Source organism: Sinocyclocheilus grahami, unplaced genomic scaffold, assembly GCF_001515645.1.
Source record: "Sinocyclocheilus grahami isolate Dianchi unplaced genomic scaffold, SAMN03320097.WGS_v1.1 scaffold979.1, whole genome shotgun sequence".
NCBI lineage: Eukaryota > Metazoa > Chordata > Actinopteri > Cypriniformes > Cyprinidae > Sinocyclocheilus > Sinocyclocheilus grahami.
Genome location: NW_015506158.1, coordinates 464716 through 488235, shown reverse-complemented (window position 1 = coordinate 488235; position 23520 = coordinate 464716). Strand labels below are relative to the sequence as shown.

The following is a 23520-nucleotide window of genomic DNA, read 5'->3' as shown; positions in this document are numbered from 1 at the left end:
TTTTGTTGAAATAACTGTTTCTTCTTAGTTTTTCTTATCAGTTTTGTATATTAGGGTTGTGTGTTACACCTAATGTTGTTAAATGAATGTTTATTGCATTATTTCAGTGTCATGTGTGTTACCATGGTGGTGTTTAGTGTTTGTGTGAATGACGCTGTGCATCTTCTATATATGTTATTATCTAAAAGCTGCTTGTGATGGGCTTTGGTTCATCATGTGACTTTCTCATCACCTCCTGCATTTGGTGATTATCAGTGTATTACAAAGCTACAAAACAGATTTTAGTACTTCAATAGGTTGGTATATTAACATTATATCAATTAAATTACGGTATTTAACTGTAAATTTAAGTTAAAACCGTAAAACCTAAAACGTTGCTACCGTATTTTTTACCGTAAATTTTATGGGTTTTTTTTTTACAGTGTAGTCAACATTCAAAGCTGCTTGTGATAGGCTTTGGTTCATCATGTGACTTTCTCATCACCTCCTGCATTTGGTGATTATCAGTGTATTACAAAGCTACAAAACAGATTTTAGTACTTCAATAGGTTGGTATATTAACATTATATCAATTAAATTACGGTATTTAACTGTAAATTTAAGTTAAAACCGTAAAACCTAAAACGTTGCTACCGTATTTTTTACCGTAAATTTTACGGTATTTTTTTTTACAGTGTAGTCAACATTTGAAGTGGATCAAAACCTTTCATCAGAGTTGTCCTAAAACCTAAAACCAAAATGCGTTCTTGTCTTAGGACAAGTCCTGCTCTCTACCTTCTTAAGTTAAAATAATTGCATTTAACATTGCATTTTCATTTAATTGCAATTAACATGCAATAGAGTCTAAAACATTACATTCAGTTTGCACTTAAGTATTTTGATTTCAAGTATTTTCTTTAAGTAAGAACCCGTTTTACAAGTATGGCAAAGTGTACTTCCTTTGTATATTTACGGCCAGATTTACCAAACAGGGCAAATTAGCATTAGAGCGCAATTCTATAAAAGCGCGGATGGGAGGGGAAAATAAAATACTATGGAAGTCAATGGTGCTCATCAACTGTTCAGATCCCAACATTCTTCAAAATATCTTCTTTTGTGTTCGACAGAAGAAAGAAACTCATACAGGTTTGGAACAAGTGGAGGGTGAGTAAATGATGACAGAATTTTCATTCTGAAAGTGAGCTACTCTTTAAGACATGCTTTTTTTGGGCGTTAAATAATGGTGCAAATACCAGTAATTTGACGAGCGCAAACGTTAGTAAATTGCATTGCGTGATTCATTTTAATACTCCCCTCCCATAAATTTTGCATCTCAAAAGAAATGCACATTCAGTAAGGTCAGGCGCAAAAATAACTGTACTGTTTTAACGCCAAAAGACGGTTTGTGCTGGTGCAAGCTGTTAGTAAATCTGGCCCCAAGTCTGCTAGGACTCCTAATGCAATGATGGTCAGACATTTTTAAGCGCTCAGATCTGTTTTGGGATCATCTTGCTGGAATATCTCCAGTACCTTGCAGTCTAACCTACAGAGGCGTCCCTCATGAGCCGACATGTCTCCCGGAGCCTGCAGGAAGTGCGGACGAAAGAAGCGCTCTTGAGCCGGCTCGCCCTCCACTTCCTGTACACGCGCTCGGACTCTGGGAAAAACAACGTTGAGTGATCACAGACATGCAAACAGGTAACGGGGGAAAAAAAGGTGAGAACATTACAGGGATCGGGGGCATGCTCCACACAGAAGTTCTTTTAAAGGTATTTGCTTTACATGCTCATTTGTAGTTACTTTAAGGTTTATATATATATATATTAGTGCTGTCAAATGATTAATCGCGATTAAATCGCAATAAATGTTTTTGTTTGCATAATATATGTGTGTGTGCTGTGTATATTTATTATGTATGTAAATACACTCACATGCATGTATATTTCAGAAAAATATGTTATGTTTATATATTAAACATTTATTTATAATATAAATTATATGAATATAAATATAGACATGTAAATATTTTCAAAATATATACATGCATGTATGTGTATTTATATATACATAATAAATATACACAGAACACACATATATTATGCAAACAAAAACGTTTATTTTGGATGCGATTAATCGCGATTAATCGTTTGACAGCACTAGTGAATATATATCCTTATATGTCCAAATCTGTAAATTTTCAAAAAAAATATTAACATCTTATTGCGACATTTTACAAAAATCAAGATTGAATATATTTGATATAAAAGATGAAGCGCTCTGCAGGCTATTTAAGACAATATTGGCTAAAATGCTAAATGTTTGCCCTCTCTCTCTCTTGACCGTTCCCACATCTCAGACCTCAAATACATAACATATTACCCTTTTTAGACATAGTTCTTGAAGTAAAGATTAATAAAATACTATGCAAAACTTATTGAAACGACCAGTTTTTTATTTACCCTTGTAAGACCCCCTCATAAAAACACTTTCTCTCTGGATCTAAGCAAATCTCATAGTTGATTCTGATCTCAAAAAAGTGAGTTGTCACTGAAAGGTGAGAAGTTTGCAGCTATGTATTACACATGCAAGTCCATTAAACTTATCTCTTTGTCAGCCATTGCAACTTTAGAAGAAATGCATAAAACTGAGCATTGATCCGACTCACCTCTGCGAGTGAACCATGGGACGGTTTCGCACGGGACCCGTTTGGACAATCAAATGGCCAGAGCAACTTATTCTGCCCTGTGAACATGAAAACAAGCTCGACTCTGATTTCTGCTGTACATCAGAGTCATTTCTGATCATTTTCTCCAGCATGTTACCTGTGGATTCGCTGCCATGACTGTATAATTGCCGTCATCGTCACTTGTGACGGCTTCTATGTGTAATGAACACGTCCCATCACCCTCTCTGATCTTCTTATAGTGCACGTTTTTCTTCAAAATCTGCTTTCCATCCTTAAACCAGTAAACCTGTGTGAAAAGTACAAAATAAAACAAGTAGTTTGGATTATATTTATGTTTTTGTTATGCTTAAAGATTGAAATTAATATAAACTGTACAGAAAACAAATTATTTAGAAAATAGTAATGATTAATTATTAATCTACAAGCACTAGATTAATATTTTTTTTTAGCTATATAAAAGAAATTAGTACTTTTATCCATTAAGGAGGATGTATTAAATTGATCAAAAGTGAGAGTAAAGACATTTTTAATGTTACAAAAAAAGTTCAGTTTCAAATAAATGTTCTTTTGAACTTTCTATTCATCAAAGAATCCTGAAAAACAAAATGTATCACAGTTTCCACAAAAATATTGTGCAGCACAACTGTTTTCAACATTGGTAATAATCAGAAATGTTTCTTGAGCAGCAGATCAGCATATTATACTGATTTCTGAAGATCATGTGACACTGAAGACTGGAGTAATGATGCTGAAAATACAGCTGCGCATCACAGGAATACATTTATTGTATTTTTTGATCAAATAAATGCAGCCTTGGTGAGCAGAAGAGACTTCTTTCAAAAACATATATAAAAAAATCTTACCAATCCCAAACTTTGAACCATAAAGAGAACACAATAAAAGTGTTATTTTCTGTGCATGCATTAAAAAAGCATCACATGCTGTCAAAAACTCACTTTAGGAATTGGAATTCCAACAACTTTACAGGTAAATGTGACAGGAATCCCTTCCACAGCCCTGAAGTGCTTCAGTTTCTTGTCGAAGATGGGCGCGATGCATTTTCCAGAGGGAATTTCATCGTGCTGAACTTCATCGTCCGACTCTTCAACTGGAGTTCTTTCCAAACGAAACTCGATCTCGCTCAGTAGCCTCTGCTCAAAGCTCGACACCTTGTATTCCTACAAAACACATGAACTTATTACCTGAAATCATTCATGAATGTGTCCCATTTTCATATTAACTAAACTTTCATATTTACTACTTTTTCCAGGTTCTGTGGAAATATTGGCCACAGCTACCTAAATGTTAAAGTTTCCAGAACAGTCGCATAATTAAACAACCAAACTGATCATAGTAATGTCTAAAAATAACAACAAACAGAGATATGTGATAAATGACAAGGCTAATCAGTGGTCAGGCTATTTTCAACAATCAGTGTGAACTTGTATATTTGCATGACACATTTTACAACATATAAACCAATTACAATAAGAAGCGGGCTTTGTGGAGATAATATAACACTATAACATATAACCTATATGAAGGTAATAGCGACTTTTTATCTCACAACTTATCTCACAACACAATTTTTTGCAATTCTTGGAAACAAGTCAGAATTGCAAGATTTAAACTCAGAATTCTAATAAAAAAGTCAGAATTGCAAGATTTAAACTCAGAATTCTAATAAAAAAGTCAGAATGGCAAGATTTAATCTTAGAATTCTAATAAAAAAGTCAGAATTGCAAGATTTAAACTCAGAATTCTAATAAAAAAGTCATAATTGCAAGATTTAAACTCAGAATTCTAATAACAAAGTCAGAATTGCAAGATTTAAACTCAGAATTCTAATAAAAAAGTCAGAATTGCAAGATTTAAACTTAGAATTCTAATAAAAAAAAGTCAGAATTGCAAGATTTAAACTTAGAATTCTAATAAAAAAGTCAGAATTGCAAGATTTAAACTCACAATTCTAATAAAAAAGTCAGAATTGCAAGATTTAAGTTTAAAATTCTGAGGGGAAAAACATAATTGCGAGATTTAAAATCAGAATTGTGAAATAAAGTAGAATTTAGTGTTTTTTTTTATCCAGTGGCAAAAACAAATAAAGCAGAATTGTGAGACTTAAACTCAGAATTCTGAGAAAAAAGTAAAAATTGTTAGATTTAAACAAAGAATTCAGAGGGAAAACGCCAGAATTGTGAGATTTAAACTCAGAACTGCGTGAGACAAAAAAAAAAAATCACATTTAGCATTTTTTTAAAACTTGTGGCAAAACCAAATAAAGCTAGATTTTGCTAGAAGTAAACTCAGAATTCTGAATTTCTGAAAATTGTGAGATAAAATCGCAAATGTTTTTATTCTGTGGTGGAAACATATATTCTGGGGGTTAGAGAAAGAATGAAAAATGGTCATATATTACTAAATTATGAATGTTTTTGGTGTAAAAATAAATAAATACACAAATAAAAACTAAAACTAGGTTACTAAATAGCTATGATATGAACCCTTTAACACACCATCCTATTTTAAAAGTACCTATTATATCTCAAGAGGCCTGTCGGGTAACAGCTCGCCTTTAGTTCTGGATGTCTGAATGCAGTCACCTCTATTTATAGTACAGAAGAGCCCTGTTCATTCCTGACTCTGTCTAGTCTCGCAAGCCCAGCGCTCATGTTTACTCACAGATACCGTTTGCATTCAGATTTCACTCACATAGACACTGAACTGAACTGTGATTGCAATGGAAACACAGCAACCCAAACTGCAGATGGTCTAATGTAGTGCTCATGTCATTATTGTTTCTGTTTGAGATATCCATTGAACACTGATATTAATATTCTCATGTAGTTAGTATAGCATTCAATTAAAATGCATAATCTTTTGTGATAGAATTTGAGTTAGAGTATTAGTTACAATTTACAAGGACGCAGCTATATTTTTAATATTTGATCAATTATTCTGACTTCAAGATTTAATGTTAAACTTTACAATACACTTTACAATATACGGTCCCATTGGTTAACATTAGTTAATGCAATAACTAACATTAACTAGGAAGACATTTGTTATAGTATTCATAAATCTTACTATTAATCTAATATTCAGAATCAGAATCAGAATGAGTTTTTATTGCCAGGTATGTTTACACATACGAGGAATTTGTTTTCATGACAGAAGCTCCACAGTGTAACAGAATGACAGTGACAGAACAAAAACACAGATAATAAAAAATAGAAAAATAGAACAAGTAACTAAGGAATAAAAATATACAAATCGACAATTGTATGTACAGGTATATAACAATAGACAGTTGTATGTACAGGTATATTATGTGCAAATTGAAATGTAGACTGAGTGTGTGTGTGTTAGATAAATAAGTGTATGAGTGAATAAATAGTGTCTGTTCCACAGTTATTGTCAAGTGTTCATGAGATGGATGGCCTGAGGGAAAAAACTGTTCCTGTGTCTGGTCGTTCTGGTGCTCAGAGCTCTGTAGCGTCGACCAGATGGCAACAGTTCAAAGAGGGAGTGTGCTGGATGTGAGGGGTCCAGAGTGATTCTGCCAGCCCTTTTGCTCACTCTGGACGAGTACAGTTCTTGGAGAGAAGGGAGGGTTGTACCAATGATTCGCTCAGCAGTCCGGACTACCCTCTGAAGTCTTCTGAGGTCAGATTTGGTAGCTGAGCTGAACCAGACAGTTATTGAAGTGCAGAGGACAGATTCAATAATGGCGGAGTAGAACTGTTTCAGCAGCTCCTGTGGCAGGTTGAACTTCCTCAGCTGGCGAAGGAAGTACAACCTCTGCTGGGCCTTTTTCACAATGGAGTCAATGTGAGTGTCCCACTTCAGGTCCTGAGAGATTGTGGTGCCCAGGAACCTGAATGACTCCACTGCAGTCACAGTGCTGTCCATGATGGTGAGTGGGGGGAGTGCAGAGGGGTTTCTCCTGAAGTCCACGGTCATCTCCACAGTTTTTAGCGTGTTGAGCGCCAGGTTGTTGAGACTGCACCAGACAGCCAGCTGCTCGACCTCCTGTCTGTAAGCAGACTCGTCACCGTCCTGAATGAGGCCGATGAGTGTGGTGTCGTCTGCAAACTTCAGGAGCTTGACAGAGGGGTCTTTAGATGTGCAGTCGTTGGTGTACAGGGAGAAGAGCAGTGGAGAGAGAACACAACCCTGAGGAGCTCCAGTGCTGATCGTACGGGTGCTGGATGTGTATTTTCCCAGCCTCACTAGCTGCTGCCTGTCTGTCAGGAAGCTGTTGATCCACTGACAGACGGAGGTGGGCACGGAGAGCTGAGTTAGTTTGGGCAGGAGGAGGTTTGGGATGATGGTGTTAAAGGCCGAGCTGAAGTCCACGAACAGGATCCTCACATAAGTCCCTGGTCTGTCTAGATGTTGCAGAACATAATGCAGTCCCATGTTTACTGCATCGTCCACAGACCTGTTTGCTCTGTAGGCAAACTGAAGAGGATCCAGCAAGGGTCCAGTGATGTCCTTCAGGTGGGCCAGCACCAGTCTTTCAAAAGACTTCATGACCACAGACGTTAGAGCCACAGGTCTGTAGTCATTAAGTCCAGTAATTTTGGGTTTCTTTGGGACGGGGATGATGGTGGAGCGTTTGAAGCATGAAGGGACTTCGCACAGCTCCAGTGATCTGTTGAAGATCTGTGTGAAGATGGGGGCCAGCTGGTCAGCACAGGATTTCAGACAGACTGGTGTAACACAGTCTGGGACCTGGTTCTTTTCTCATTTTCTGCTTCCGGAAGACCTGGCGCACCTCTTCTTCGCTGATCTGAATTGCAGGTGTGGGGGAGAGGGGGGTTGCTGGAGGTGTGAATGGTTGTGTGGAGAGGTGTTCAGGGCGGGTGTGGGGTGTCTTTTCAAACCTGCAGTAGAACTCGTTCAGATCGTCTGCCAGGTGTTGATTCTCCGCAGTGCTGGGGGATGGTGTCTTGTAATTGGTGATTTCTTTTAGACTTTTCCACACTGATGCCGAGTCACTGGAAGAGAATTTAATCCTTATTTTTTCTGAATAATTCCTCTTTGCCACTCTGATCTCCTTTTCCAGTGTGTATTTAGCCTGTTTATACAAGACATTATCCCCCTTCCTGTAAGCATCTTCTTTGGCCTGACGGAGCTGTCTGAGTTTTGCAGTGAACCATGGTTTGTCATTGTTGTAAGTTAAGTGAGTCCTGGTAGGAATGCACATGTCTTCACAGAAACTGATATAAGATGTTACAGTCTCTGTGAGCTCGTCCAGATCGGTGGCAGCAGATTCAAAAACGCTCCAATCAGTGAAGTCAAAACAAGCTTGTAAATCCTGCTCTGCTTCATTAGTCCATCTTTTTACAGTCCTTAATACAGGTTTAGCTGATTTCAGTTTCTGCCTGTAGGTCGGTATAAGATGAACCAAGCAGTGATCAGAGAGCCCCAAAGCTGCTCGTGGGACAGAGTGATATGCATTCTTTATTGTAGTGTAACAGTGATCCAATATATTACTGTCTCTGGTGGGACATGTGATGTGCTGTCTGTATTTTGGCAGTTCACGGGAGAGATTGGCTTTATTAAAGTCCCCGAGAATGATTAAAACAGAGTCCGGGTGTTGTTGTTCTGTGTCTGTGATCAGATCAGCGAGTTTCTGTAAAGCGGAGCTCACGTGCGCTTGCGGAGGAATGTAGACACTGACGAGAATGAACGAGCAAAACTCCCGCGGCGAATAGAACGGCTTGCAATTAATGAAGAGCACTTCTAGATCTGAACAGCACATCTTCTTTAACACAGTTACATCTGTACACCGCCTCTCATTGATGTAAAAGCATGTCCCGCCACCACGTGATTTCCCCGTTGATTCTGCGTCGCGGTCCGCTCTGAACAGCTGAAAACCCGGCAGACTCAACGCGCTGTCCGGAATGGCGTCTTTCAGCCAGGTTTCCGTGAAACACAGAGCAGCAGAGTTAGAAAAATCCTTATTTGTCCGGGAGAGCAGAAGAAGTTCGTCCGTTTTGTTGGGTAAAGAGCGGAGGTTCGCCAGATGGATAAAAAAGTCAGAATTGCAAGATTTAAACTCAGAATTCTAATAAAAAAGTCAGAATTGCAAGATTTAAACTCAGAATTCTAATTAAAAAGTCAGAATTGCAAGATTTAAACTCAGAATTCTAATTAAAAAGTCAGAATTGCAAGATTTAAACTCAGAATTCTAATTAAAAAGTCAGAATTGCAAGATTTAAACTCAGAATTCTAATTAAAAAGTCAGAATTGCAAGATTTAAACTCAGAATTCTAATTAAAAAGTCAGAATTGCAAGATTTAAACTCAGAATTCTAATTAAAAAGTCAGAATTGCAAGATTTAAACTCAGAATTCTAATTAAAAAGTCAGAATTGCAAGATTTAATCTTAGAATTCTAATAAAAAAGTCAGAATTGCAAGATTTAAACTCAGAATTCTAATAAAAAAGTCAGAATTGCAAGATTTAAACTCACAATTCTAATAAAAAAGTCAGAATTGCAAGATTTAAGTTTAAAATTCTGAGGGGAAAAACATAATTGCGAGATTTAAAATCAGAATTGTGAGATAAAGTAGAATTTAGTGGTTTTTTTATCCAGTGGCAAAACAAATAAAGCAGAATTGTGAGATTTAAACTCAGAGTTGTGAGATAAAAGTCGAATTTAGTGTTTTTTTTTATCCCGTGCAAAAACAAATAAAGCAGAATTGTGAGACTTAAACTCAGAATTCTGAGAAAAAAGTAAAAATTGTTAGATTTAAACAAAGAATTCAGAGGGAAAACGCCAGAATTGTGAGATTTAAACTCAGAACTGCGTGAGACAAAAAAAAGAAAAATCACATTTAGCATTTTTTTAAAACTTGTGGCAAAACCAAATAAAGCTAGATTTTGCTAGAAGTAAACTCAGAATTCTGAATTTCTGAAAATTGTGAGATAAAATCGCAAATGTTTTTATTCTGTGGTGGAAACATATGTTCTGGGGGTTAGAGAAAGAATGAAAAATGGTCATATATAACTAAATTATGAATGTTTTTGGTGTAAAAATAAATAAATACACAAATAAAAACTAAAACTAGGTTACTAAATAGCTATGATATGAACCCTTTAACACACCATCCTATTTTAAAAGTACCTATTATATCTCAAGAGGCCTGTCGGGTAACAGCTCGCCTTTAGTTCTGGATGTCTGAATGCAGTCACCTCTATTTATAGTACAGAAGAGCCCTGTTCATTCCTGACTCTGTCTAGTCTCGCAAGCCCAGCGCTCATGTTTACTCACAGATACCGTTTGCATTCAGATTTCACTCACATAGACACTGAACTGAACTGTGATTGCAATGGAAACACAGCAACCCAAACTGCAGATGGTCTAATGTAGTGCTCATGTCATTATTGTTTCTGTTTGAGATATCCATTGAACACTGATATTAATATTCTCATGTAGTTAGTATAGCATTCAATTAAAATGCATAATCTTTTGTGATAGAATTTGAGTTAGAGTATTAGTTACAATTTACAAGGACGCAGCTATATTTTTAATATTTGATCAATTATTCTGACTTCAAGATTTAATGTTAAACTTTACAATACACTTTACAATATACGGTCCCATTGGTTAACATTAGTTAATGCAATAACTAACATTAACTAGGAAGACATTTGTTATAGTATTCATAAATCTTACTATTAATCTAATATTCAGAATCAGAATCAGAATGAGTTTTTATTGCCAGGTATGTTTACACTCACATAAAGAAACCCATAACTCAAAGTAAGATGATCAGAAACAGCAAAAACTTTCTTAAATTTTATATAACTGAATTGTGTCTGTCAGTCCTGCAAAAGCATGGCCTAGGTACTATTTGTACTATACACAACAAAACGCATCTTTGTAATATTTATGACACCACATACCTGCTGTCCAAAACGAAGCTGTTCATCTTTAAATTGCAATTTCTTCTCAATATCTTGTAACAGTGTTTCCTTGCTCTCGCGGATGTCATCATCAGACATGAGTCTGGAACCTCTTTGATTCTTCTTTAGTGCACCTTGAGGCCTGAACATGAAGTAACACAATGAGACTGAGGTAAGGCATTAAAATATGATACAAATACGTGTATATATATTTATGAAAAGTCAAATTTTGCTGTAAAACAGCTCTAAAACGACCATAGTGTCATTGCATTAACTAGTCAGTAAACAGACAGGATATTCCACAAAAATCCCTTTAAAGGGGTCATAGCATGAGAAATCAAATTTGCCTTGATCTTTTGGGATATAAGAGGTCTTTGTACCATTAAAACAACCTGCAAGTTTCATAGATCCTATGTCCTCCTCATTATAAACAAAGCATTTATTTAATCAAGCTCCAAAAACGGCTCGTTTTGGATCCGAGGGGCAAGGTGACGTCACCTAGCCCCAGTCATTTGCATAAACACTGCCTCCAGAGCAAGACATTGACAAATAGTCATCTTCTCACCATAGGCCCCGCCCACTGGTGTTCAGACACTTAACAGCTTAACGGACACTTGTCACGCTGAATGCGAGTGTCGCTTTGCGTCAAAAGCAAACAGAAATTACAATCACTGACGCTGTCTTGTCTACACTGGATACAGTATACAGATGTGCGTTCACTTTCTGACAGTGCACGCGCTCGAGTCGGTCATCATCAGGACAAATGGAGTGAAAGAATGTTCGCTTTGACGCGTTTGGTTTAATCAGCTCGTTCATGTCTTTGTACAGATATCAGAAGGATCCCAGTGTAAGGAACAAGTGGATAGTTTATTTTTAATGGTGTCCTGGATTGTGTCTGAGGATCGATCAGAGCATTTTGTTTTGTAAACGAGGCACAGTGTAATGGAGAGTTCACAAAGAAACATTTGTTGAAAGATGAAGCAGTGCTAGATCTGACTGCAGCTGCATCACAAACGTAAGTAAATGATTTCATAATGCTTTGTCTGGAAATGACTGTTTTCCCACATATTTATTCTTTTTTTTTTAGCAAAAAACTTAATTAACATAAGTAAACTCAAGAAACCTATTAAAAAAAATCCATGTCATCATGACCCCTTTAAGAGAAAGTGTGACCTTTAAACCATTTTATGATATTACAATATTATAATGCAGAGGTCTTCAACCCTACTCCTGGGGACCCACTGTCCTGTACAGTTTATTTACAACCTAATTCAGCACACCTGCATGTGCATTTTCAAGCTAATCTAAAGAACTTGATTACCTTCAGGTGTGGTTGATTAGGGTTGGAGCTAAACTCGGCAGGAGAGTGGATCCCATGGAGCAGGGTTGAGAACCTCTGTTATAATGAAATGTTGTGTTTGTGTTTGCTTACCCAGGTGGGGCCCTCTTCGGCAGGCCCATGGCATTGGTCAGAGGGTAGGAACCAGATTTTGTTGAGGTATTGGAGGGTGGTTGTGTAAGGTTGTGGCTGATGGAGTAAGTTGAGGCAAGGGCATGGAATTGGTTAAAGGCATGCTAAATTGTGATACAGGTACAGCTTTTAATATGGAAGCAGGTACTGTAGGAAGTAGAGGGACAGATGCAGGGGTCTGCAGAGGAATTGGAGCAGAGTTCATTACAAAAGGAGGTGGTTGGAGTTGGGATGGAACTGAATTTGCAGGAGGGTGAGTTGGCTTGACAGGCGGTGGCTCACAACTTGTCCTGTCTAAATGTGGTGAATCTTGGCTTGGGGAGGCATCTTCCTGCCACTGTTCCAAAAGCACCTGGTTGTGGAGGATCTGAAGCTGCACTGGGTCTCTAAGATAAGACAAATGAAGGGGAAAACAAGCATGTTTTCTACTTCAGATAGTCCTAAAACATAATTTTACTCTCAAGTTGTCTTGCAACACTCTGAAGTTGGTACTTACAATTTTGGTTTAGCCAACACTGGTGGTGGTTCTTTAGATGACATTCCTTTCTCCTCCTCGTCTTCATCTTCCAGGAGTTTAAAGGTTACACGGAGGCCAACTCGGGAACTAGAGCGGGATTCGTTGTGATTCCCTAATATACCCTCGGGTCTTGTCTTGAGGCAAGAAGTTGGGGTATCAGGTAGGGGTTTAACAGTTGGCCGCTCTTGATGGTTACTGCAGTTTACTGGTGGGAAACTAGTAACAGAAGGGCTGGGGGTTGGTTTTGAACCATTTGGTAATGGTTCTACCGAGGCATCAGAGCTCATAGTGATGCTGGAGGCTGATCCGTTTGGTGGACTTTGGGTCACTTCTGTGGAAGGCTTAAAACCGGACCCTCCTGAATCAAAGTGTGTTGTGCTAGAGCTGAGAGGCTTATGGTTTGAATCTGAGTTCAGTGAAGAAGAACTGAAGCTGAGTGGGTCTAGCTGAGGTAAACTAGTCCTTAAAGTATCTGAGCTGTATTTTCCAATGCTGAGAGGATTTAGACTAGGTAGGCTAGTGGTGAGATCATGGCGAAGGGTACGAGGATTTAGGGAATCTGAGCGAGGTGTTCCAGAGTCCTGAATGTCTGAATGCTTAAATCCAGATTTCAAAGGGTCAAGGCAAATCATACTTGAGTGAAGTTTGTTGTTTACCAGAGGAACATCTGGTTTATGCTTTAAAGATGTTGACATCAGTTCTGTTGCCGGAATCTTTTGGAGGGAGGATTCCACTGTTAAAGTGCTTGTTGTTTTAGGATTGGTGCTGTTCTTATTGTGTCCTATCGATGCAGACAAAATATTGTTCAGAATTAGACTTGAGATGTGATATATGTATTCATTTTTATCTCATTATGAACTTAAGCAATCTTAAGCTGATCCAATAATAGATTCCTCAACAATAAAACTAAATTACCTTTTACTCTCAATACTGCAGTACTGGAAACTGTGCCATATTTATTGCTGGCTATGCAAGTAAATGTTCCAGAATCCTCTGGAAAGACCTCCGCAATAACCAAAGTACATATCTCCTCTGATGTCCACACCAAACAGAGAAATGGTACAATGTTAGGTGATTAGAGTCATGAAATAATTACCTTGGCAAAGCAAGGGTAATCAAATCCACCTACCAGACTCAGCCATGGATCTTGGTTCTGGGATGAAAAAAGCAGAATGTGTGAATTGTCAGAACAATTTTAAGAAGAAAGAGTCAAGCACTGTAAACTTTTCTTTCAAGTTGAAACATTTTCAGCAGTTTTCAAGGATGGATCCAACCACATATCAAAATTCACTGTGCACTAAAATTATACATACTCTTCTGAAGGATTCTGAAGTCTGGGGAATCTTCAATAAGTGTTCCCTCCCGGTACCAGTCCACTTTAGGGGAGGGCGATGTGATATATGTATTCATTTTTATCTCATTATGAACTTAAGCAATCTTAAGCTGATCCAATAATAGATTCCTCAACAATAAAACTAAATTACCTTTTACTCTCAATACTGCAGTACTGGAAACTGTGCCATATTTATTGCTGGCTATGCAAGTAAATGTTCCAGAATCCTCTGGAAAGACCTCCGCAATAACCAAAGTACATATCTCCTCTGATGTCCACACCAAACAGAGAAATGGTACAATGTTAGGTGATTAGAGTCATGAAATAATTACCTTGGCAAAGCAAGGGTAATCAAATCCACCTACCAGACTCAGCCATGGATCTTGGTTCTGGGATGAAAAAAGCAGAATGTGTGAATTGTCAGATAACAATTTTAAGAAGAAAGAGTCAAGCACTGTAAACTTTTCTTTCAAGTTGAAACATTTTCAGCAGTTTTCAAGGATGGATCCAACCACATATCTAAATTCACTGTGCACTAAAATTATACATACTCTTCTGAAGGATTCTGAAGTCTGGGGAATCTTCAATAAGTGTTCCCTCCCGGTACCAGTCCACTTTAGGGGAGGGAATGCCTTTTACTCTGCACTCAAGAACTACCAACTGACTCTCTACAGCCAGGACATCCTGGAGGTTCTACAGCAAAAGAGACAATTGTGTACCATGACAATGGAATGTAAAACCTGTAAAACTAGGTTTTAATTTTTCTGAAGATAATAGCTATTGCCATAATGATTTTTGGATAGCTGCCAGGGCATTGCTACTCTATACACTGTCCAAAAAAAAAAAAAAGCTGGTCACTTAGGCAATACCCGCAAAGGGACACCTTTGTATCTTCTTTACCCCTAATGGGTGCATAATAGTACCCTAGAATAGTAATATGTACCCTTAAGGTAGTAATATGTACTTTTATGTTCCTAACATGCACCATTTAGGTACAAAGGTGTCCCTTTGAGGGTACTGCCCCAGTGACAAACTGTTGTATCCCTAAAGGTACAATTTCTTTCTGAGAGTGAACAGTGCATTTTATGCATTTTAAAGGGTGTTCTGTGGGGTTGATAGTGCATTGCTAGTTGGTTTCTTACTGGCCCAAGTCAAACTGGAACACCACCAAGGCTTTATAATATTTCTAAACATGGCTTGCACTGGATTTGCAGCCTGCCAAGCATAAATCGTAAGTCTGACTGCATACCAAGGTTTTGACTCACTGGATTTGGGACAGGCATGCATGCAAAAGTTTAAAACACGTGAAAATATTATAATACGTATATGTTTTTTTTTCAAGCATTAATTTATACTTAATTGGTGCTCAATGTCAAGATTTAGAAATACAAGCTGTGTTTGCTCTACCTTCGTAAAAACAGGAGCTGCCATCATGGGCCTTACATCGAAGCTTTGAAGATAGCTACTGCTGCCATTTAGAGTCTGAAAACAAAACATATTGAATGTAAGAAAAACACATGCATTAGTGGAAAAACAAAACTGCAGATTTGGTGTGTTTTTCATACCTCAGAAATGCTCTGTTGAGATGTTAACAGTACATCGGAGATACTTTGGCTGGATGGAGGTGATGGTGGGGCAATGGTCAGTGGAGAAATTGGTGGAGTGGGTTCGACCTCAGATATTGGCGTTGATGGTTCTAGTACAGGTATGGTTGGTTCTACTACAGAAATGTTTGGTTCTAGTACAGGTATTTCAGCGCTGACAACCTTGGAACTCAGAAGTTCTGTATCTTCCTGCTTAGAGCTTGGGTTAGCAATCAGCTCAGTCAGTGGCACTGCTTCTGTGTCAGAAGGTGCTGGTGGTTCAGCGAAGGTGGTTGTTATAGTTGGTGTGGTGTCTTCAGCAGATGTGTTGGGTTCTGCCAAGACCACAGCAGGTTTGGGCTGAGGAGATCTTTCATGAAGTCTGGAAATAAAGATGTGTGCATGTGATTTCAACCCCTAGGGGTTCAAAAGGTACTGCAGATACAGATTTCATAATGGAAAATATACAAACTCACTCTGCTTGAAAATGTTTTTCTTCGTCAGAATCTGACGAAGATGCTCCTAATAGAAAATGAAAATATACAAACTTAATTTCAGACTGCAGCTGCAATGATTTAGTCAATGTATATTTCATATTAAATAGTCCATAAGTCATTTACTGACCCTCAATGTAGATTTCTGCTGAGGTGGAGTCTGTGCCATAAAAGTTGGAGGCAAAGCACGAGTATCTGCCCGTGTCTTCTTCAAATGCCTCTGCTATGATCAGAGTGTGTCGCTCACCATTAGCGATGATCTGAATATCAGGACTGTTTTCCAACTCTTTACCCTCACAAAACCACCTGGAAAACCCAATCAGAATGTTACATTCTGGACAGGAACACACATCTACAAGTACATCCACAATACAATAAATTCATGAATGTAAATGTAAAACATGCACACAAATCATGTCTGAATGCATCTGGTTTTAATTTGACCTCAGCTGAAAATCCAATGAATGTACATTCAGTTGTATACTGACATTTCAGCCCATTTACAACACAAATACAATGCATATTTAATTATTCATTTAAAAATTTTAAGTGTGCTAGTGACACTAAATGAATACCTTTGAACACCATTTGCGGTCACAGAGTTCATTAATTCAAGCATTACAGTACAGAGGTAAACCACATTTATTCAACAATATCATGACTTTTTTCAATTCATGTTTGATAGCCAAAATGTGCACCGTGTAAAACAAAAACCAAAAAGGTTCAATTGCAATATATCTCAAAATAGCTGAATATCATCTAGATTTTCAGTCTATCACAATATGCAAACAAATTAAATGTGTTGTTAAAATGCAGAATGTTTAGTGTGATGAATAGCTTTTGGACATATTAAATGGTCAATCCAGCCTAATTAATGTCAATAATACAGGTCACAAATATTTCTAATAACAAAAATAAAGAATAGATTTCAATTTTTAGGGTAGAATCTCTTGAAAAACTAGTTGATTAGAAAAAGCTATTTACTTTCAAACTTTCAAATAAACAATTTTCATTGTATTTACTCTGCTGACACGACGACTTTCTTTAGTCATTCAATGGCAAAAATAAGTTAACTGACTTACAGTCGTCAGACTATTAGATATTAAGCTGTTGAGGTGAGGTTGTAGCAATTTACTAATGAAGTTATTTTTTGCATATATCACTTTGTGTTAAAGAAGGCATTCAAAACCATTTCAATGCATCTCACAAATCATCCAAAATCAGTCCTCCTTATCAAACACATCAGCAAAATAAGAACCACATCGCAACACAAGACAAACAGCATTCATTCAGTAATAAATCAATGGGCAAAAATCATATTCTTGAATCCACAAATATAGCTTTACCACAACCTTACCTAGAAGACCGTACGACAGTTATTTCACTTTAACTGCTGTTTCCTAAAATTCCCTCGCTGAAATTGAAAGCGCTTCTGAAGAGACGAGTTGTGGTTCATTCCTTGGGCGAGACATGGCTGAAATGTATTGGGTTTGATCCATGAGCCAGTGAGGATCATTTCTAATGAGTAAGACTCTACTTTGACAGCCTGAGCTGCGGGGGAATGACATTCAGTGCTAGATCTGCACCTGTTCAGGCTATTTTCCCTCTCGACTCACCCACGGCACAGGAACCCCTGTTAAAACTGGACGGCAGCATCCCTGACCAACACGCATGAGCTAAACATAGAAGGGCCTCTCATATATTCACCAACACTGCTAATAGATCTGTCAGATATTTAGCAGGCATTTGCCTCTGACAGAGAAACACTTGACATTTTTAGTTACAACAACTATGTGGATTTTTATTTTTACAACATTTACTTATTTAGAACTCAAAGATTTAAAAAAAAAAGATTTAGAACTTAAGATTTTGGAAAATCTACTACAAAGACAAGCTATTAAGTAAAATGCTTCTAGAAAGCATTGGTAAGAAAAACACATGCATTAGTGGAAAAACAAAACTGCAGATTTGGTGTGTTTTTCATACCTCAGAAATGCTCTGTTGAGATGTTAACAGTACATCGGAGATACTTTGGCTGGATGGAGGTGATGGTGGGGCAATGGTCAGTGGAGAAATTGGTGGAGTGGGTTCGACCTCAGATATTGGCGTTGATGGTTCTAGTACAGGTATGGTTGGTTCTACTACAGAAATGTTTGGTTCTAGTACAGGTATTTCAGCGCTGACAACCTTGGAACTCAGAAGTTCTGTATCTTCCTGCTTAGAGCTTGGGTTAGCAATCAGCTCAGTCAGTGGCACTGCTTCTGTGTCAGAAGGTGCTGGTGGTTCAGCGAAGGTGGTTGTTATAGTTGGTGTGGTGTCTTCAGCAGATGTGTTGGGTTCTGCCAAGACCACAGCAGGTTTGGGCTGAGGAGATCTTTCATGAAGTCTGGAAATAAAGATGTGTGCATGTGATTTCAACCCCTAGGGGTTCAAAAGGTACTGCAGATACAGATTTCATAATGGAAAATATACAAACTCACTCTGCTTGAAAATGTTTTTCTTCGTCAGAATCTGACGAAGATGCTCCTAATAGAAAATGAAAATATACAAACTTAATTTCAGACTGCAGCTGCAATGATTTAGTCAATGTATATTTCAGATTAAATAGTCCATAAGTCATTTACTGACCCTCAATGTAGATTTCTGCTGAGGTGGAGTCTGTGCCATAAAAGTTGGAGGCAAAGCACGAGTATCTGCCCGTGTCTTCTTCAAATGCCTCTGCTATGATCAGAGTGTGTCGCTCACCATTAGCGATGATCTGAATATCAGGACTGTTTTCCAACTCTTTACCCTCACAAAACCACCTGGAAAACCCAATCAGAATGTTACATTCTGGACAGGAACACACATCTACAAGTACATCCACAATACAATAAATTCATGAATGTAAATGTAAAACATGCACACAAATCATGTCTGAATGCATCTGGTTTTAATTTGACCTCAGCTGAAAATCCAATGAATGTACATTCAGTTGTATACTGACATTTCAGCCCATTTACAACACAAATACAATGCATATTTAATTATTCATTTAAAAATTTTAAGTGTGCTAGTGACACTAAATGAATACCTTTGAACACCATTTGCGGTCACAGAGTTCATTAATTCAAGCATTACAGTACAGAGGTAAACCACATTTATTCAACAATATCATGACTTTTTTCAATTCATGTTTGATAGCCAAAATGTGCACCGTGTAAAACAAAAACCAAAAAGGTTCAATTGCAATATATCTCAAAATAGCTGAATATCATCTAGATTTTCAGTCTATCACAATATGCAAACAAATTAAATGTGTTGTTAAAATGCAGAATGTTTAGTGTGATGAATAGCTTTTGGACATATTAAATGGTCAATCCAGCCTAATTAATGTCAATAATACAGGTCACAAATATTTCTAATAACAAAAATAAAGAATAGATTTCAATTTTTAGGGTAGAATCTCTTGAAAAACTAGTTGATTAGAAAAAGCTATTTACTTTCAAACTTTCAAATAAACAATTTTCATTGTATTTACTCTGCTGACACGACGACTTTCTTTAGTCATTCAATGGCAAAAATAAGTTAACTGACTTACAGTCGTCAGACTATTAGATATTAAGCTGTTGAGGTGAGGTTGTAGCAATTTACTAATGAAGTTATTTTTTGCATATATCACTTTGTGTTAAAGAAGGCATTCAAAACCATTTCAATGCATCTCACAAATCATCCAAAATCAGTCCTCCTTATCAAACACATCAGCAAAATAAGAACCACATCGCAACACAAGACAAACAGCATTCATTCAGTAATAAATCAATGGGCAAAAATCATATTCTTGAATCCACAAATATAGCTTTACCACAACCTTACCTAGAAGACCGTACGACAGTTATTTCACTTTAACTGCTGTTTCCTAAAATTCCCTCGCTGAAATTGAAAGCGCTTCTGAAGAGACGAGTTGTGGTTCATTCCTTGGGCGAGACATGGCTGAAATGTATTGGGTTTGATCCATGAGCCAGTGAGGATCATTTCTAATGAGTAAGACTCTACTTTGACAGCCTGAGCTGCGGGGGAATGACATTCAGTGCTAGATCTGCACCTGTTCAGGCTATTTTCCCTCTCGACTCACCCACGGCACAGGAACCCCTGTTAAAACTGGACGGCAGCATCCCTGACCAACACGCATGAGCTAAACATAGAAGGGCCTCTCATATATTCACCAACACTGCTAATAGATCTGTCAGATATTTAGCAGGCATTTGCCTCTGACAGAGAAACACTTGACATTTTTAGTTACAACAACTATGTGGATTTTTATTTTTACAACATTTACTTATTTAGAACTCAAAGATTTAAAAAAAAAAGATTTAGAACTTAAGATTTTGGAAAATCTACTACAAAGACAAGCTATTAAGTAAAATGCTTCTAGAAAGCATTGGCCGTGTCATTTATGTACAGACGGTCAGATGAGCGTTCTCAAATGGTGCTGTAAGTAAAATGTTGAAAAGTGAAGTAAGTTTGGGTCACTGGAGGGATGATCTAATGTTTCTGACATCACAGTCTCTCGGTCAGCTGAGAACAGCTGTCCAAACACGTCACCGGTCACACAGACACGCTCAGAAAAGCGCGGCTTTCCTTGACCTGTCAGTGTGGGAAGTTTGCATTGAGTAATGTTACACTAACCTTTCATCAATGATTTGACAAGATATCTTTATGCTAACAGAAAATGCACCAATTTATGTTTACTATGTAATAGGTTATTAAATGCAAAAATGTTAAATGCATGATCAGTTCATACAAAGTTATTCAATGCAAAACGTTACATGCATGATCAGTTTATATGAAGTTTTTAAATGTTAATACGTTAAATGCAAGATCAATTTATACAATGTTATTAAATGCAAAAACGTTAAATGTATGGTCAATTTATATGACGTTATTAAATACAAAAATGTTAAATACAAAGCTATTAAATGTACAATCAGTTCATACAAAGTTATTAAATACAACAAAAGTTAAATGCATAAAGGAATGCCAAAAGGATGATAAATGTATATGTAGTTATTAAATGCAAACATGTTAAAAGCATGACCAATTTTTGCAAAGTTATTAAATGAAATAAAATTTAAATAAAAGCACACCCAATTTATATGAAGTAGTGATGAAATAGCTTCATAGTTCACTCAAACATAATTTATCCACTTTTAAATCATAACTGAAAAGGGAACATATATAACGTTATTAAGTCTAATTGTAGCAGTTTTTCAGCACACTGGAGCACTAAAGCATGTATTTTATGAGAGATGTCCAGTTTATAGAAAAGCACAAGCTGATTATCCCGGCTGGAGCAGCACATTTCCACAATCTGAGTCACACGGCTCTTCAGGCTTTACAAGTTATGATAATCATCCTTTAAAGTTCATCTAGCCCCAAGCCAGGAGCTAATGTTAAACGATTTTGATTTCTTCTGTTCTGCAATTAGCTTTTAGTAAACATAAACATTATCACCCTTTCACGACAAACACACTGACTACAAAAGAGGAAACTCATTCAACACAGAGAGCAGTGTGGTTATTATTAACTAAAACTATTAAAAATCATTTCTGGTCATTGAAAAAAAAATGTAAATACTGTAGAAATATTAAAATAATAAAACTAAAATAAAAAAAGCTAATTCAAAGTATGAATAAATACTATAATGGTATATAAATAATACTAAAATAACACTGTACCATCTTATATCACCATAATATGATTTTTTTTGTGAGGAAGTGACATTCATTTGTGCGGTTTATTTCATGAATTAGGACAGAAAAGACATTCATTGTGCCCAAGTAAACACTGCTACAATAAACTATAATCATACCCGCACTAATTGTGCAATAATTTGCAAAGCTCTGTACACATTTAATATCTTGTTTACTCTTCTACTCTTTGGCTAACTGTGCTCTACTGAAGACGTAGGACGATGATTTCAACTGCATTCTCATAGCATCATATTTCAGATGTAGCCGAATTAGATCAGACTGCATGTTATACGGTCAGCTTTCACAAGACGTCTTTGTGCTCACAGGCAATGCTTGAAAAAGTAGATTTTTAGCATGCATTTGCTAGAAAAACGGTTGCCATGATGCTACAGTGTTACAGATCCCTTGTGAAAAAGTACTACACTTTTTTTCTTATTGTACTTAGAAAGAAAACTACTTAAAAAGTATTTGTTTTGGAAATAATAAGTACTTATTATGGAAATAATATCGTTTAAAAGAATATACTTAAGTGCAAAATGAATGTAATGTTTTTGGACGCTTTATTGCATGTTAATTGCAAACATATTCTACATCAAATTTATATCAAATGCAATTATTTAAAAAAATTAAAAATGATTTACTCACCTTCATGTCGTTGCAAACCTTTTTCTCTCTCTATACTATATACGTCAACTGTTTCGTTACCAACATTCTTCAAAATATCTTCTGTTGTGTTCGAGATATCAGTGAAATTCATACTGGTTTGAAGCAAATGATGACACAATTTTTCATTTTTGGGGGAACTCCCCAAGAGAGCCACTTAAGGACTTATAGTATATCTTTATATGCAATTTCATTATTACTTCTATTGTCTTTAAAATATGGTTACAGTGTATTGCCGAATACTGCCAAACATTTATAATAAACTAAAATGTGTGTCAATGTCATTTCTATTATACAAATTAGCACATTTAAAAGCACAACTTTAAATATTAATTAATTAAAATTAGTTACAAATATAATCAAGTACCTGACGTGCTTTAGTCAGTCAATACATCAAAACAAGTGAATTTTTTTAAAAGTACAACAATAGATTATTAAAACTTACAGTGTACTTTAAAATAAAAATTATATATAATTTGCACTTTTGAAGTGCACTTAATTCTGTTAAGAAACAGTCACGAAAGTGTCTCTCTTTTTAAGAATGCTTTTATTTCATTAATATTATATTATCTGCAAGAGCACATTCAATGCAATTAAATGCGCAAGGGGTGTTGTCAAGGCGTTGCTATTTACACAAACTTTTTTTTTTAAAGTTGTAAATAAAACAAAGATTACTGGAATACATTTTTCAAGAAAAAACCCTGTCATTCTTTCAAAATCTCATGTTTTAAAGGAGACATATTATCCCCCTTTTTACAATATGTAATATAAGTCTGGTGTCCCCAGAATGTGTCTGTGAAGTTTCAGCTCAAAATACTCCACAGATCATTTATTATATCATTTTGAAAATGCCTATTTTCAGTGGAAGCAGAAACACGCTATTTTTTGTGCCTGTCTCTTTAAATGCAAATGAGCTGCTGCTCTCCGCCCCCTTTTCCAGAATAGAGCTGCGCCATTACTGCTAAAAACATCTGTTTTGGTTCTGATTATCATGTTTATCGTGTTGAAATCATGCGTTTTAAACCATATGAGTTTAAACTTCAGATATACGGTTTTCTGAGCGCACACATCTGAAGCACACGCACAGAAAGCGGCTGTCACAGCATGAGTACTAAACTAAGTTCTCTTTCACACACAAGTTTAC

General features: G+C 36.7%; 1 protein-coding gene across 1 annotated transcript in view; it reads right to left on the bottom strand.

The window, feature by feature from the left end:
• LOC107565072 (myopalladin-like) overlaps positions 1–23520 on the bottom strand; it is a 29587-nt gene that overhangs the window by 3827 nt on the left and 2240 nt on the right. Inside the window, 19 exon segments of the mRNA XM_016250257.1 lie at positions 1510–1636; positions 2645–2721; positions 2802–2951; positions 3622–3843; positions 10584–10725; positions 12016–12057; positions 12060–12440; positions 12551–13352; positions 14056–14172; positions 14270–14293; positions 14456–14597; positions 15312–15386; positions 15470–15869; positions 15964–16009; positions 16112–16287; positions 17732–17733; positions 17968–18367; positions 18462–18507; positions 18610–18785. Of these exon segments, the coding sequence (XP_016105743.1) occupies positions 1510–1636; positions 2645–2721; positions 2802–2951; positions 3622–3843; positions 10584–10725; positions 12016–12057; positions 12060–12440; positions 12551–13352; positions 14056–14172; positions 14270–14293; positions 14456–14597; positions 15312–15386; positions 15470–15869; positions 15964–16009; positions 16112–16287; positions 17732–17733; positions 17968–18367; positions 18462–18507; positions 18610–18785 (3547 nt within the window).